We start from the raw sequence: 15613 nt of genomic DNA on the forward strand, positions 1-15613 counted from the left end.
AAGGGGGAAGACCGCTAACCTCTATGAAGGAGGGAGGGGCCTACCCTGTAGAAGATGCTCCTTGAATGGGGGAAAAGGGAAGGAGTGGCTGTAGAGTTACACAGTTGACTTTGGTTGTCTATCTGTTAAACTATTCTGAAGGCAATTTCTCCTCCACCCCATACCATATCCAAGAATCAAGTCCAAGTAGATCATAAGATTTAAATGTGAAAATTTGAATAATACCACTCTTAAAGAAAATATACAAGAATATCTTTATGACTCTGGGGGTATGTGAAGATTCCTTAAACATAACACACACAAAAAGTCAAATTATAAAAAGAAGGAAAATTTTTAACTTAAAAGTAATTTTTTTTGAAAGCTCTAAAACTGTTTTGAAGAGGTCACTGCATTTTTAAAGTATATGCACGGCCTTCCAGAGGGCTGCCTTCAAAGCATAACTTTCACTTGGATGCAAAACTTCTGGTAGTTATGTTCTTAAAAAAGTAGTTTTGTTCTAAATATCATATTTATATGATATATACCATGTAGTTATATATCATATTTATTATTTGAAACAACATATTTTAAGGAAAACTTTCAGCAAAGGAAAAAACAGAATTACAAAGCTGGCTAAAACTCACTACCATGATATGAAGTTCAGAACTTTTGACACTAAGGGAAGAATTTCAACTTTATAACCCAAATATCAGAATAAGTGCCAAGTGCTTTGCTATTTGGTCATCATCAAGGAAAATCTTATCTGCTGTTTTTTAAAAAGCTATTTTAAAGTAACAAATTGACAGAATAATAATCCAGTCCTGAAGCATTTTTAAGTACAGGTATGTGGTTCTTAACATTTGAGTACTAAGGTCAGGCTATTAATGTTGCACAAATGAAAACTTGATACAAAAGAAACACTATTTTCAGGCAGAAATCCCTTCCACTGGATGTTTAAGGCCCACACTGCCACCAAACATAGGCAGCATGAGAGGCCTTCAGCATTTTGTTTTCAAAAGACCTCACCTTCACTCAATACATTTCATAGGATACTTTCTGATACGTTGCAGTGAAAATAAGATAAGAAATGTGACGGTGCAGTGAAAATAAGATAAGAAATGTGACGTCGTACCATGGCGCAATTTCATGTGATTGCTTATATCACAAAAGCAGAGTTGAAATGCCCTATCATGGATATTTACAAGTTTTATTCTATTAAAAATTATGGTTGTCAAACCCTTCACCAGAAACTTAATCTACTAGGATACCATGAATTCCATCAGAAAACTAAAAAGTCACATCTCACTTCCAGTTAAAGCCAGGAATGTCAGATACACTCTACATGGAAGAGATGCTTGGGTTCCCCAACGCTAAATATTCTAATTCAAGAGCCTAATAAAGTTATGCAAGTTGCCAGTAAGTTTGTTTGGAAAATTAAATTATTATATTTTTTATTATTTATTATTAAATCAAAGGCTACCTCGTTAATCTGCTTCTGTCTCCTTTATTTATGATGATAGGTCTGAGTTTAATAAAAAACTTTTAAATGGCCCATGCACATTTTAGAACTCACTTTCTAGAATAATTAGTAAAAATCTTTTTCCAAATTAAGACTTTTATTTCTGCTACACTTAGTAAATTAACATGTATTTCAAATGAGGAAGAAGAGCCTTTTAAGTCCTTCTATCTTTCAAGCAATTACAAGTTTTAAAAAAGAAACCAAACACTGAAATAAAGTAAAAACAGTATCTTCGCTTTCACCTACCATCAGACATGCTTTTTAAGATGTAGAGGAAACACATCAGCAGGCTTTTAATCTCGGACTGGTCAAGTTTGTCACAACGAACCACAGAATTTCCCAAAGTGCCACTTTGTTGGTGCTGAAAAAAAAAAAAAAAAAAAAAAGAAATACATGTGATTTTTTTTTAAAAAAATCCATAAATCCCTCGTTATAGGTAAAACAAAATTAGGTTCATTTTTCTCCCTTGGAAGACAAAGATTCTTAGAATTGAGTCAAACTACACAAACTGGAAGGTATAACTCATTTGTTGAGAAACTACAGGCACACCTTCACCAAATACACACACAGGTGCTAGTTCACAGAAGCTCTGACTTATCTGCATACTTTCCTAAGAGACGAGCCAGCAGGCACAGACTTTTCAAACTGGACAGCCATAGCTGTAGATACCAGCTTAGTTCTGAAATGCCAAGTACCATCTCATGCAAAAAAGTATGTGTGCTAGGATCAAAGAGAGAAATGATGAGTCGGAAGACACCGCAGATCCAACCATATCCTCAGGAGAACAACAGTAGCTGAGAGAACAAATAAAATCTACACTCCTGTTGTGTACCAGCCATGAAAGCCTGGGGCTGAGTCCCTGTCATTCAGCTGACATTGTGGGGCACCCCGGGGGAAACAATAGGCAGGTACGCAATAGGGACACCTCAGCAGAGCTTGGCCAAAGACCCTAAACTGATGAGATCATTCCCCTCATCAGCTTAGCTCAACACTGCAAACTTCAGAAAGCACAGCGTACAGGGTAAGAGCAGTTTTGCCACTAGAGAGCAAGTTTCAGGTTTAAGGGGTTCACACTGAAAAACAAAAAAACAAGACTCTCATCTCCTGATAAAAACACAGGAGATTTAAAAAATTTCCAAGTTATATTTCCAATTGAAATCAGGAATTTGTGGGATGCCTGGGTGGCTCAGTGGTTGAGCATCTGCCTTTGGCTCAGGGCGTGATCCCGGGGTCCTGGGATCAAGTTCCGCATCGGGCTCCCTGCTTCTCCCTCTGCCTATGTCTCTGCCTCTCTCTGTGTCTTTCATGAACAAATAAATAAAATCTTTAAAAAAAAAGAAATCAGGAATTTGGTTTTTTGCCAAATACCAAAGCAGAAAGATCCATTAAAAATAGTCTGTCATTTAAGGTACTGGGGAGGCAATTGAAAAAAAAATACACAGTAAACAGATTTAATTAATAACAGACATGAGTATTTTTATCATAGGAAGAAATACAGTTGCAGTTAGTGGCAAAACTGTGGTGCAGGTGCATCATTTCGCCCACCCACTTCGCCAGGGCCACTAGAAGAACCCAGTACTTCTTGTAGTGTGAGGGAAGGTGCAGCATGCAAAGTTTCCTCTGGCAAAGTTGGAATTGTTAGAAGGGAAAAATCCACAGTGACCCGGTTTTTCCTGGCTGACTGGCAGCTCTCTTCCTCCTCTCCAGCACTGCGTATGACACAAGCAGAATGCCTTCTGAGCAGCTTCTCACTCTACACATGAAGGCAAGTCACAGTCAAGGGAAAAATTCAACACATCATGACACACACCCACTCTGAAATGCTCGCGCTTCTAACAGAACTGCACTGAAGGGTAACCGTTTCATTGCCAGCCACAGAAATACAGGTACGATTACAAACATGATGCACAAGAAGGTCCTTTTCCATGCTTCTGAGAACTAGAAATACGTCCCTGAGTGGTTCACCTATTTGTTGGTATGTGTGCTTGCCTATAACCTGAAATAACTTAGGAAAACAGTGGCTAGGGCAAAACCAATCTATCATTGTTCCAGGTTTAAATTCAAGCTTTATCCATTCCCATGAAGGTCCAAATAGTCTGACCCTTGATTATTTCAAGAAAATATGTTAAATACAAGGAGGATGTGTTGTGGTGGGGATATGAGTGTGAGCAGGTTTCCAATAAAGCCTTATCCCTGAATCATCTAGATAATCAATTCATTTTTCTGGAGCTGGCTCTGGACCAAATACCTTGCATGGATTAACTGTGTATAAATGATATTCTCTGGCATACAGATCATGGAGATTCTAAATGAGTGGCGTTTTGATCTCCCTACCTGTCCAACCTACCAAAACTATTTGCTCAAGGTCCTCCATTATAAACACTGCCCTGATGTGAAATCTTGGAAACAGGAATTAGAGGGGGTGGGAGGAGATTCAGGAGATGGGTCCCATCCTTAGATAATCCTCTGATCACAACTCTGATAATAACTCCAGATTAACTGAATTATTAAAAAAAAAAAAAACTAATAAAAGTCACACTTAATGAACACCAGACCATGAAGCATGGTTTACTTTGGGCTAAATCCATTAGTTGTAAGAAACACTGAAGTTATATGAAAAGAAATTACCTTATCCAGGGAATTGCTTTTCTCAGTATTCCTTTCTGGAAGGCTGTTCCCCGAATCTGTGCTTATGAGAGATCCTCTTGAATCAGCATTTCTCACACTATTGATGTTTGGAGTTGACGTTGTATATGGAGAAGCTAAACAGAAATTAAGCCGAGACCAATGATTTGGTGAGGCAGAATAATATAAATACTGAACTTTATGGGAAATTGCTTCTATGACAATTAGTACTATTATTATTATTTTTGTTGTTGTTAGGAAGTTGGCTCAAGAGTATCATTCAACTACCTCACGTTTAAAAAACTAGACCATCATCTGAAGCATTCAGACATAACCATCAATTCACTTATGTGAAGCCACCTTTGATTCCTCAGAGTAAAGGAACACACGTTGTTCCAGAATGAGATAAAGACATTAAAAATAAAAAAGATAAATCTACCTACAGCTATCAAATAAAAAACTGAAGCCATGCAATAAACCACAGTATTCACACTGTATGCTGAGGTGCCCTAGGAAACTCACAGGGGTGTCTTGGGATGTTTTAAATTTTCAAGAAAAACACGATGATGCTTGAATCTGCCAAAACTGCAGTTTCAATGCTACATCATGCTACGTTCCTTCCAATGATGTCATATCTTTGTGAAGCTAGGTATTTGGTGGCTGCTATGATAATAAGTACTGGGTGAAAATCAATTGTGTAACAGGAAATGAAGGTGGTGGTGACAATCTGATTCCAAATTTGAGAAGCTAGGCAGTGCCTAACAGGCACACACATTCCATTAGTAACAGCTGTGGTTATTAAAAAAATAATAATTTTTCTTTAAATGTATGTATGTATTTTTTCAAATGCCTATTAAGTTGTGCAGATATAAGAACTTATTACATTACGTGGCTCTAAGTACCTAATAAACAGAATTGCTGGGTGTTTATTCTGGCCTGGGGACTTGAAAAAAATTAGTGTGATGATAAGCATGCTGTGAATGGAGAATGTTTGGGAATCTCTGCAACAAACAGTTACGAGCAGAAATGAAATCTTAGAAATAAAATTTGTCAGGGCACCTGGTGGCTCAGTGGTTGAGCGTCTGCCTTTGGCTCAGGTCATGATCCTGGGGTCCTCTGATTTAGTCCTATATGGGGCTCCCTGCAGGAAGCCTGCTTCTCCCTCTGCCTATGTCTCTGCCTCTCTCTGTGTCTTTCATGAATAAGTAACATTTTTTTAAATGTTAAAAAAAAAAAAATTTGTGACAGCCGTGAAAAAACAGCATATGAAGGCAGAAACCAGCCCCCATCTTGGTACTATGGAAATTTAAAAAGTGATAGATTGACTTGACTTTCTGTTTAGATAAGACTTCAGTATATCACATAATTTAAAACAACTGTCAAACTTGCACATTCCACGCTAAACCAAAAGGCGTGCCTCCAGCTGAAAGGCCTGGCTGGCTGTGCACACTGTATGAAGAGCCTTTTGGCACTGTGCTCCAGCAAGCTGTAAGCACAGGCTCCCACACCCACACCGAAGATGTTCCCCAATACCTCAGAACAGGCTGGCCATTTTCAGATTTAAGGATGCAAATTAGCTGCCACAGATGGAGACATTTCTTCTTCTTTATTTTTTTAAGGTTTTATTTATTTGCTTTATCTATTTATTTATTTAGAGAGAGTGTGTGTAACTCAAGGGGGGAGGGGCAGAAGGAGAGAAAGAATCCCAAGCAAACCCCACACTGAACATGGAGCCCAAAGTGAGGCTCAATTTCAAGACCCTGAGATCAGGAATTGAGCTGAAATCGAGAGTTGGATGCTCAACAGACTGAGCACCCAGGTGCCCCTGAAATGCCTCTAAGTTAATGCCTCCCTCTACCTAACACTCAGGTTTATCCACCACCAACATTCCTGAAACTGATTCAATGTATTAAAATTAAGAAGAGCCAGCCAATTTGAAAATATAAATGACGGTTGGAATATGTAAACCACTGGCCCCAGGCTGCCTCATCCCAGAACAGAAACTGTGTGATTGATTGTCATGGGGAACAGGTATGAAAAAACTATGAGCCTTTTTCTATACTTAGAGATAAAACATACATTATGACCAAATTATAATTATAGTCCTCCTGATATAACCAGACTTCATATTTAATGTAGAACATAATGATCATGAGAAAGAAATCTTCACTAAAGTAAAATTAGACCTTAAATTCTCAGGGTTTTAGGTTCAGTTCCAGAAATGGAGTCCTAATCTAAGGCAAACAGATGGAAATGCAATAAATCAAAATCAACATGTTTAGTAGAACTATGTTCCCATTGTGTATGGGGTGGGTATGCATGTGTGTTTGTACTTAATGTATCAGCCTAGTGCATAACTTTTAAAAGTCTTAACATGTAAGTAAAATGAAAAGAAGTTTGGTTCAGCTCCGTCTTCTTTGTATAGACAGCCCAATGCAAAACACTGAGCAGGCCTAAGAATGTGTGCCTTTTAAAACGAATATAATCTCAAGGTAGTTTTCATCCAGGCAATGAATCAGTTCTAGAAATCTTCATGTACTACATTCCAAAGGCATTTAAAAACAATGCTGAAGGTGAATTCCCAGTATGTAAGGAAACAGGATTTCTACAAAATAAAGAGTTTTAAGGAGAAAGCCTGCTCTTGAAGGATAGCATCTGAATTCAAGTGAATTGGAAACTCCTTGGTGAATAAAAGAAGAGTTGCTCAAGCTACCAGGAAACCAGCAAACCCAGCTCAAGGGTGAGGGCTTTTCTGGAAGGCATTCCTAAAAGGGAATAAGGATTTAAGTCTTTAAAGATGGAGGTAATAGAAACAAAGCCTGAGGATATACAAGTCTGTGAGGGTGAATTCCTATGAAAAGTGGAATCAGATCTTGGAATTTAAGAGAGTGAAAAGGGATTAATTCAGTCTCCAATACTTTTCATAACTTTGTCATGAACACAGAGAAACTCAAGGTCATTAATACAAGTCAAGTCTTAGTAATGACACCCAATGGCTCATCCTTAAGTTCTCAAGGCAACCCACACCCTAACAAGGTGAATGCAGGGTTGGAGAATAAAGTCAGAGTCAAAGCATTACCTCATTCTAGTTTGATCATTTCCACGAAGTCTTGAATTCTACAGAGTATTGGTCAGGGAGTTAAGATTTCAACATATTCCTGACCCCAAGAGTCATGAAATTGGCTCCTAAGAGTGTATCACAAAGCATGTATAACTGTGCTTGCTATAATGGCAGTCAGATATTAACACTGAGCATCACCATGCCAGGCACTGTGCACGTCATACAAGCTTTCCACTCCTTGCCATGACTCTGTTTTGGAGATGTGGACACTGAGGGTAAAGAGGAAAGATGTGCTACCCAGGGCAATTAGTAATTGATGGATCCTGGATCCAAAACCACCTCTGTCTGACTTGAAAGCCAGTGCTGTGAATTCCTGCAGAAAGAATCTTCCCACAAAAGTCCCTTTCCTGCTCCAGGAACAGTGGCTAGGTGTGTGGGCAGAGCAGGGCAAAGAAGACGGAGTGAGGGCCCCAGGAGAAAGGTACATACAAACACCATGTGCCAGTCTCTACTCTGAGCATTCTGCATGAATTAACGCATTTAATCTTTATGATGTCTAATGAGATAACTACAACTATGAAAAGTAAACATAAGTGTAAGTAAGATTAAAGGTTGGTATTGTAGGATAAATTTGGGCATTAGTATGGGGTTTCTGATTTTACATTCTTCTCATTTTCATCACCTGCATGAAACAGCATCTTGACATCAAGAACAACACAAAAGGTAAGGAGATAAATTCAGAATAAACAATATTCCTGCAAATTAAATTGCTAAGAGGACTGCCCTTTATTCTGCCCTGTGAGTTAATTCTACTACTGGGTGTTCCAAGCACTGGCCTTAGCAGGCTCTTCATTTATTCAAAATGTAGTAAAAAAGAGGAATAAATATAGAATAACCTCGTGAATATTTGTGACAATTCTGTGAAGACATATCTACTTTTTTTTGGTACCATCATGTTTATGAAGAGTTGGCACAGGTGCTCATTAGTCAGAATATTAATAAGTACATTTCTCAGGCATTTTCTTACAGAGCACTACTCAATTTGAATCTTGATTTATGCCATCTGTTTTCTTCCCTGTGGGGGTTGCTCTTACATTATGTCAGAAAGAAAAATATTCTAGGAAAGAAGATTTTAGAAAACCAATTTTAGAATTGTATTCTTGCCACAGACCACTATCTCCTCAGTAATTATTCTATCACATTTCACCAAAATCACTATCACCACAAATAAATTCTACCCACATTCCCCCCACACACACCTGCAAAGATATTCCTTTTCTAAGAACTCCTTTCCAAAAACTCCAATTTGAAAGTTTAAAATGATAAATTAACTTAAGCATTAATAACAAGCAAACAGCACAAATGATTAGGTGTACTGAATCAGCAATGCGTGAGAATTTGGGGGGGGTCTATATTTCAAGGTAGAGTTGAGGGGTTTCATTCATTAATATCAAAACCAGGAAAAGAATATTCCAAGCAGAAACTCAGACTCCGAGGTCCTGCTGTGAATGTCGGAGAGGCTCCCACCCTGTCAATGAAGGCCCTCTCAGAATCAGACCAGAGGGAAGCAGAGCAGGGAGCCTTACCTATGCCAGAGATGGCGCCAAAGAGATCTTTGTGTAGGCTGTTGTCTAGTGCGATCCCAGGCTTCTGTGGCGTTACCAGTGGGTTTGCAGCTGGCAGCAGGAGCGATTCCTCTTTCACAGTCTGTCCAAGGGGAGAGAAAGAAGAAGTAACCAAAGATGACTTCAAAAGAGTCATCAGCTGTTCTCAGCATGTGAGGGCAGGTGCCAGCACAGGACACAAGAGCCTGGCCAGTCAGATGCACAACATGGGGGAAGCAGGAGCATGGTGTGCAGGATGGAGGGGCTGATATGATAGATGGATGAGATGGGGCACAGATCTGTGGGCAGAGCAGGCCTGGTCTATGAAGTCTCTATTTTCTGCTCCAGAAGGTCTATCATGTTCCCTTTCCAGAGCTCTGATGCCCAACATTTCCTGCGATTGTTTTTTTGCTGTGATGCTTTTTCTAACTGGAACACTGGTTCTTCTCTCACATCGGAAATCCTCTCCAGTGAGCAACAGTAACTTACGACAGCAGCATTGTAAAGTTCTGCAAGCTTGCAGCTTCATGTGAACTCTTAGTCAGTGAAGAAATTATGTTAATTTTGAAGTTCTGTCATAAAAGGAATTTTACTTTGGTGATTTTCTCAGGATTAAAGAAGTACAAAGAGGTAGAATTATGCTCTGAATTACTTATTCAGATCTGAAAAGCAGGCAGATTCAGAGAAACTTTAGTGCAAAGATGTGGCTTTCCCAAGACTGTGCAGCATGTTACTATCAGAACTAGAGCTAGCGCTGAGTTCTCACAGTACACAGGTTAGAACTACGCTTTTTTTTTAAACTTCCTCTCCCCATAAATTTTTGTTGAATATACAGAGAAGGTCCCTTTGTCTTACAAGATATGGCCCAAGCATGGTTTTAATATAATTTTCAGTCTAAGAGTTGAAGGTTTACTTACTGACCCCATCTTAGTAAAAAATGCAATTAATCAAGAGTACTATGGATTATTATGGTTTTAGTGGCAAAATAAAAAAGAATGGGTGTGTCCTGGGTTGAATAGTGTTCCTCCCAAATTCATATCCAGCCAGAACCTCAGAATGTTGGAAAGAGGATCTTTGTAGATGTGATTAAGATGGAAAGTAAAATGAAGTCATCCTGGATTAGGAGACCTGCATCCAATCACTGGTGTTCTTTTAAGAAAAGGAGAGGACATTAGAGATACAGATACACACCAGGAAGAAGACCATGTGAAGACAGAGGCCAAAATTGTTATAATGTAGCCATGAGCCATAGAATGCAAGGATTATTTATTTATTTATTTATTTATTTATTTATTTATTTATTTATTTTTGAAGATTCTATTTATTCATGAGACACACACACAGAGAGAGAGAGAGGCACAGACACAGGCAGAGGGAGAAGCAGGCTCCATGCAGGGAGCTTGACGTGGGACTCGATCCCGGGTCTCCAGGATCACACCCCGCGGCTGAAGGCAGCGTTAAACCACTGAGCCACCTGGGCTGCCCAAATGCAAGGATTCCAAGCAAGCACCAGAAATTAGAAGAAAGGCACAGAACAGAACAGATTTTTCACACACAGCCTCCAGAAGGAACCAACACTGTGGATATCCTGATTTGGGACTTCTGGCCTCCTGACTATGAGAGAATGAATTTCCCTTGTTTTTGGCTACTCCATCTGTGTTGCTGGTTACAGCAGCCACAGGAAACAAATGCAGGCCATGTCTAGGTATGTATGCTTACGTACACTGCCAGGGTTCACAGGGAAGGGTGACACATCCCTCACGTTGATCCGCTGGACGTTCTCAATCAGCAGACCGAACAGAGGCAGGTAGAGAGTGGCTATCCTTGCTTGATGGCTCTGAAACAAAGGCACACAGCGTAAAGCGATCCCATGGCTCTGAGAATTTAATGATGGACTGAGCTGGCATTGGCCATCTCCTGCATTTGAATCCTTCCTATAAAGACTACTATTAGATTTTAGTGTGTAAACAGAGAAGAGTCTTAGTGCTGTTACCAACCACTAATTTTCTAATTGGTTACTTTCTTTATATTACTTAAAATAAAGGACATTTAACAATCCATATTTCCTTCCATTGGAGTCTACTCACCCTTGAAGCATATCTGTCATCAAAAGAGTGCTTTATCAGCAGGTTCTTGAGCACGCTGATGGCAATCAGCCGGACCTCCCTACACTCCTGAAGGGCGGTCCCCACTTCTCTCAGTAACAGTCCCACCAAGAAGTGGTTTCTGCAGAACTCGTCTGTTAGTGAGTAGTCAAGCTGGAGATCTGAAATGAGGATAGAAACTGCTTCAATTACAGAAGCTACCATGTACTTTGAATAACATAAAAGCCAAACCCACCCTCTGTATTCAGCCCACCCTGTATGTCAACAGATGATCAGATTTAGCTTCAGAGGGGAAAGGGTCAATTATCTAAAATACTGCTCTATTTCTTATCACCTCAACTCTTAAATGTAAACATAGATAATTACACTGGATTTTGATTTCAGAAGACAATACATCTTACATAAATATTAAGTTAGTAAATTGTTTTAGTACCAATTTTTACAACATAAAACATATTATATTACAAATGAAATTTTATGATCGAAGTCAAGATAAAAAATAAAGTTATTGTCTAATGGACATTATAGAGAAGTAATTTGTACATAACACACATATCATTAAAGAAACAATAAATACATATGGTCTATTAAAATATTTTTTACTGCTTGAGTTCATTAATCTGTTTCCCGGTCATGAAAGCCTATATACTCTCATTAAAACCCAATGTGTTTAAAATGAACAAGTTAGCAAATAACCTCTTTATGTTACTATCCATGAATGAAGAACTTATTTAACCTAGAATTTTAAAAAATGTACTCGGGGATCCTGGGTGGCTCAGCAGTTTGGCACCTGCCTTCAGCCCAGGGCGTGATCCTGGAGACCCAGGATCGAGTCCCACATCAGGCTCCCTGCATAGAGCCTGCTTCTCCCTCTGCCTGTGTCTCTGCCTCTCTCTCAATCTCTCTCTGTGTCTGTCATGAATAAATAAATAAAATCTTTAAAAAATAAAAAAATAAATAAAAATAAAAAATATACCCCATACTTCTGCACCTCTAAAAGCAAGTTAACAAAAACTAATGTAAACTAAAACTGAAATTCACAAAGAACCAAACTAAACTAGTTAGTCATCAGCAAGCTAAACGATAAAAAACTGAAAGCTCTTCTGAAGAACAGATAGAAGGAAACATGAAATCTACTGAAGGAGGGTGAATACAAGCGGCTACACATCACTCTAAAGCTTAAATATACCTTTCAGTAAGCTGTAGCTAGGATCTGAATTCTTATACTGAATCCATTACTAGAGGAAAATCTATAGACCCTTTCTTTGGCTTTGAGTCCATATTAGTTCCTTCTAAACCTATCCAAAATACTGACCCAAGTCCTTTGCAGAAGCAAGGGAAAGAGTATTTATCTTTCCAGAATAATCATGTCCCTTGTATGGTTTTTTTAAGCTCAGTTTACCCGCATGACAGTGCACAGCTTGAATTCACATAAAACTCTTAGAAAAAAAAACTATGGGCTAACTGTGCATGTGTGTGCATGCAGAGAAGGGGGAAAGAGTTGAGGAGGGAGTGGATGCAGAATGCTGAAAACATGGGACTCCACTGTCGTAAGGTACGTTATCTATAGGTGACCCACACTCCCCTGCCTAGGGCAGCCCCTCTTGGTACCAAACACCCCGACGATCTCCTAAGAGCATGTATGAGTCGGCTGGGAACCTGAAGGATTTCATGTCCCTCAGTTCTACGGGATAAACAATAGGGCCCTGCGGGGTCCCAGGAAAGGCAGGCAGCAGCACACATTCACCGCCCAGCCACAGGGTAGAAAGGACTATCCCTAGTGTCCCGAGAGAAGAAAGGGAAAGAGTCACAATCTCCAAAGACAGGTGGGCTAGTCATTGACTGCAAGGTGAGGGGAGTGGGACAAGGTCTGGAGTGCAGTCGGGGTCCTGGGAGAGGTTGGGAGGAGATAAGGAAGGCTCTACGTAAGAGGTGCTGAGTGCCTCTCTGGGGAGGAAGAAGAAGATTCCCCAGAGAGGTGGCTGTGGGGGCTGAGTGCCAGGGGTGGGCATGCCATATTTGAGGAGCAGGGAATCAGCAGGAGTGTCTGATGTGTGGGGAGCAGCGGGAAGTAGGACCAGATAGGTGGGCCTGGTTGGATTCAGGATGCCAAATACCCGGTTGTTCCCTCAACCCAGGATGCACAATCCCTGGCTTTCTTTAGACTAACACCTCAAAGCCACCTTCGTGGTAAGGCTTTTCCTGGCCACTCTGTTGCAGATGCTCTGTTGCCCACTTCATACCCACCCCCCTGCTTGCTTTAGTTTTCTCTCCTCAGTCCTCATCACTAACACCACACATACTTCACTTAGGTAAAACAGCCAGGGATTTTCATCCTTGTCCATGACTGCCTCCCAAAGTCACATGCATCCTCTGCATGCCTGGTGCCAGGTAAATACTTGTTGAATGCATGAATGCCAACTCCAGGGCCCCTGCTCCCCTTCTTGCTGCTTAAAGGGCTGTTCAAGTCTATCTTGGGGAAAGATATTTATGTCTCTGAATGAATGCTTTTGTGTGTTTCTCTCTGAGTTTCAGAGGCCATTGATTTGAGGTGTCATTAATAGTTTGGCAGCATCCTTCTGCATTTCCTCTCTTTTAGCCTAACTAATTAACTGCAGGCACATACAAGCCACTAAACTCAGTAGTATTACTTGACAGACCTGACATACTAATTTGATTCATCTGACATACTGAAGACAAAGAAATCTCTAAGAGTTTACTCTCTTCAAACTTTAAGATACAGAACAGTTAAAGACTCAACATGCAAGCATAAAATGCATGTGGAAAGCTTGTGATTTAGGTGACTGCCACCACTACAGACAAGGACTATGCAAATGGTGGAATAATACAGTTTTGGAGCAAAGCAGGGCATTTTGTTTGCTTTGCCTCTTAAAGAGATATCCTACATGACCTAGTGACCCCAGGAGCAAAACCCAGATGCCTCCCAGGGATGTTACAGCAGTCTCTTAGCTACAGTGAGAATAAATTCACTGGTTTATCATGAATTTAAAAACAGATCCAACTATATGGGAAGTGCCTAAATGAAAAGCATATGTAAGCATTTCAGCAATGACTTGCATTCCTTTTCTTTTAAAGGAGGAAAATGCAAGAAAGCAAGCATCACACCCCACACCTACCTACAGGAGTGTCATTTGACTCCACAGTTGGTGAAAGAAAAGCTAATTCATAAGAAAAAAGGAAAAGTGAAACAAATAAAAAATAAACTACAGTAAGTAAAATGGATTTCTATTTAAGCAAAGGAATTTTTCAATGAAAAAAACTCACAATGACATGACCTACAGTCTAATAAGTTTGCTGACAAGTAAGTTCCCATTAACATCTTATCTATAGTTTTTTAAATGGAAAGTTAACAAGAAAAAAAATTAATCAACAAAAATAATCAGAAAATTCTAACATCATATCTGAATCATTTCTCTTTTTTTATTAAAAATGAATGGCTTTGGGCAGCCCGGGTGGCTCAGCGGTTTAGTGCCGCCTTCAGCCCAGGGTGTGATCCTGGAGACTTGGGATGGAGTCCCTCCTCGAGCTCCCTGAATGGGGCCTGCTTCTCCCTCTGCCTGTGTCTCTGCCTCTCTCTCTCTCTGTGTCTCTCATGAATAAATAAAATCTTTAAAAAATAATAATAAATTAAAATAAATAAATAAAATAAAATGAATGGCTTTTTGTGAAGAGACTCAGATTACTGTATGTAAAGATAGATTACCTTGGTATCTCTGAATCCTGCCTTTTCCAAATGGCATCGGTAAATTCAAAGGTATATAATGTTCATGATTGCACACCACACGGAGAAATTCAAACTTGTATTCAAAGAGGGTCTGCAGGAAACAATGGTTAGTGAGTGTTAAATGCCTCACTGAATACTTTATACAGTATGCTAAAAACCCATTAGAAATCATATACTCAGTTGTTAGCTTCTTGACTCTCTTAAAACTGCATGGTCTGGGCTATGTTATAGATTTTAGAATGGCAGTAGGCATTTGTTTGAAAACTGAGAACACATTAATTTCATTAGACAATGTCCTCCATTGACTTAGGACATTTATTATTTATGCTCCTCCTGCTTCAAAAAGGATTTCAGACGACTTATAGAAAAAGACTTAATACAATAAAAAAATGAGTAAGGCAGAGCTTTAAAATAGACAGGCTAGAGAGGAGATAGATAATTCTACCAGAGAAAGACTACATGGTTACTTCTATTACCTTGTTAAATAAACTATGATTTGCAACCCTTTTTTATACTTTTAATTTTGCAGTTGAGAAGTCTTTTCAGTTATTTATGAGAAAATCAGTAAGTATGTTTATTTTAAACTCAGAATTACTCCATCCCTAATACCTTAGACACTAATGCAATTACTAGTTAGTACTAGTTAGTATCTCCAAAAAAGAGGACAAGAGTGCCTCTGGGACAGAAAGAAAACTGTGATGTGAGCCCAGGGAAAGGGTGGGTTTCTGGATGTCCATCAACGAGACAGAACAGTGGGTAACATACACACTACCTTCGGGTCTCCAGGAGCAAAACAGCTGATGTAGTTGTTGATCTGCTTAAAGACAAAGCCCCTGTCCATGAAGGTAAAACATCTCTGCAGAGAAGAAACAAGCCAGAAAGGTAAGTATTTAGGTCCCAGGTTTTGTTTTGTTTTTTTTTTTTTGAAAGTTGGGTTGAAATCAGCATTTACTGTTATTAAGTTTATCCTTTAGC

General features: G+C 39.4%; 1 protein-coding gene across 38 annotated transcripts in view; it reads right to left on the reverse strand.

Moving 5' to 3' along the window:
- The window catches only part of DOCK9 (dedicator of cytokinesis 9), a 279307-nt gene that overhangs the window by 55013 nt on the left and 208681 nt on the right, over window positions 1–15613 (reverse strand). For 22 of the 38 annotated variants that reach the window (XM_049099439.1, XM_049099452.1, XM_049099462.1 and 19 more), the window contains exons 29-35: window positions 15411–15494; window positions 14618–14729; window positions 10876–11054; window positions 10512–10625; window positions 8771–8891; window positions 4127–4260; window positions 1745–1859 (exon numbers count right to left, since the gene is read on the reverse strand). In XM_049099439.1, coding sequence (XP_048955396.1) covers window positions 1745–1859; window positions 4127–4260; window positions 8771–8891; window positions 10512–10625; window positions 10876–11054; window positions 14618–14729; window positions 15411–15494 — 859 coding nt within the window. Of the gene's footprint in view, window positions 1–1744; window positions 1860–4126; window positions 4261–8770; window positions 8892–10511; window positions 10626–10875; window positions 11055–14030; window positions 14073–14617; window positions 14730–15410; window positions 15495–15613 lie in introns of all 38 variants that reach the window. The other 16 variants (XM_049099431.1, XM_049099430.1, XM_049099442.1 and 13 more) reach the window with 1 other exon arrangement.

This window comes from Canis lupus, chromosome 22, assembly GCF_003254725.2.
Source record: "Canis lupus dingo isolate Sandy chromosome 22, ASM325472v2, whole genome shotgun sequence".
Classification (NCBI taxonomy): domain Eukaryota; kingdom Metazoa; phylum Chordata; class Mammalia; order Carnivora; family Canidae; genus Canis; species Canis lupus.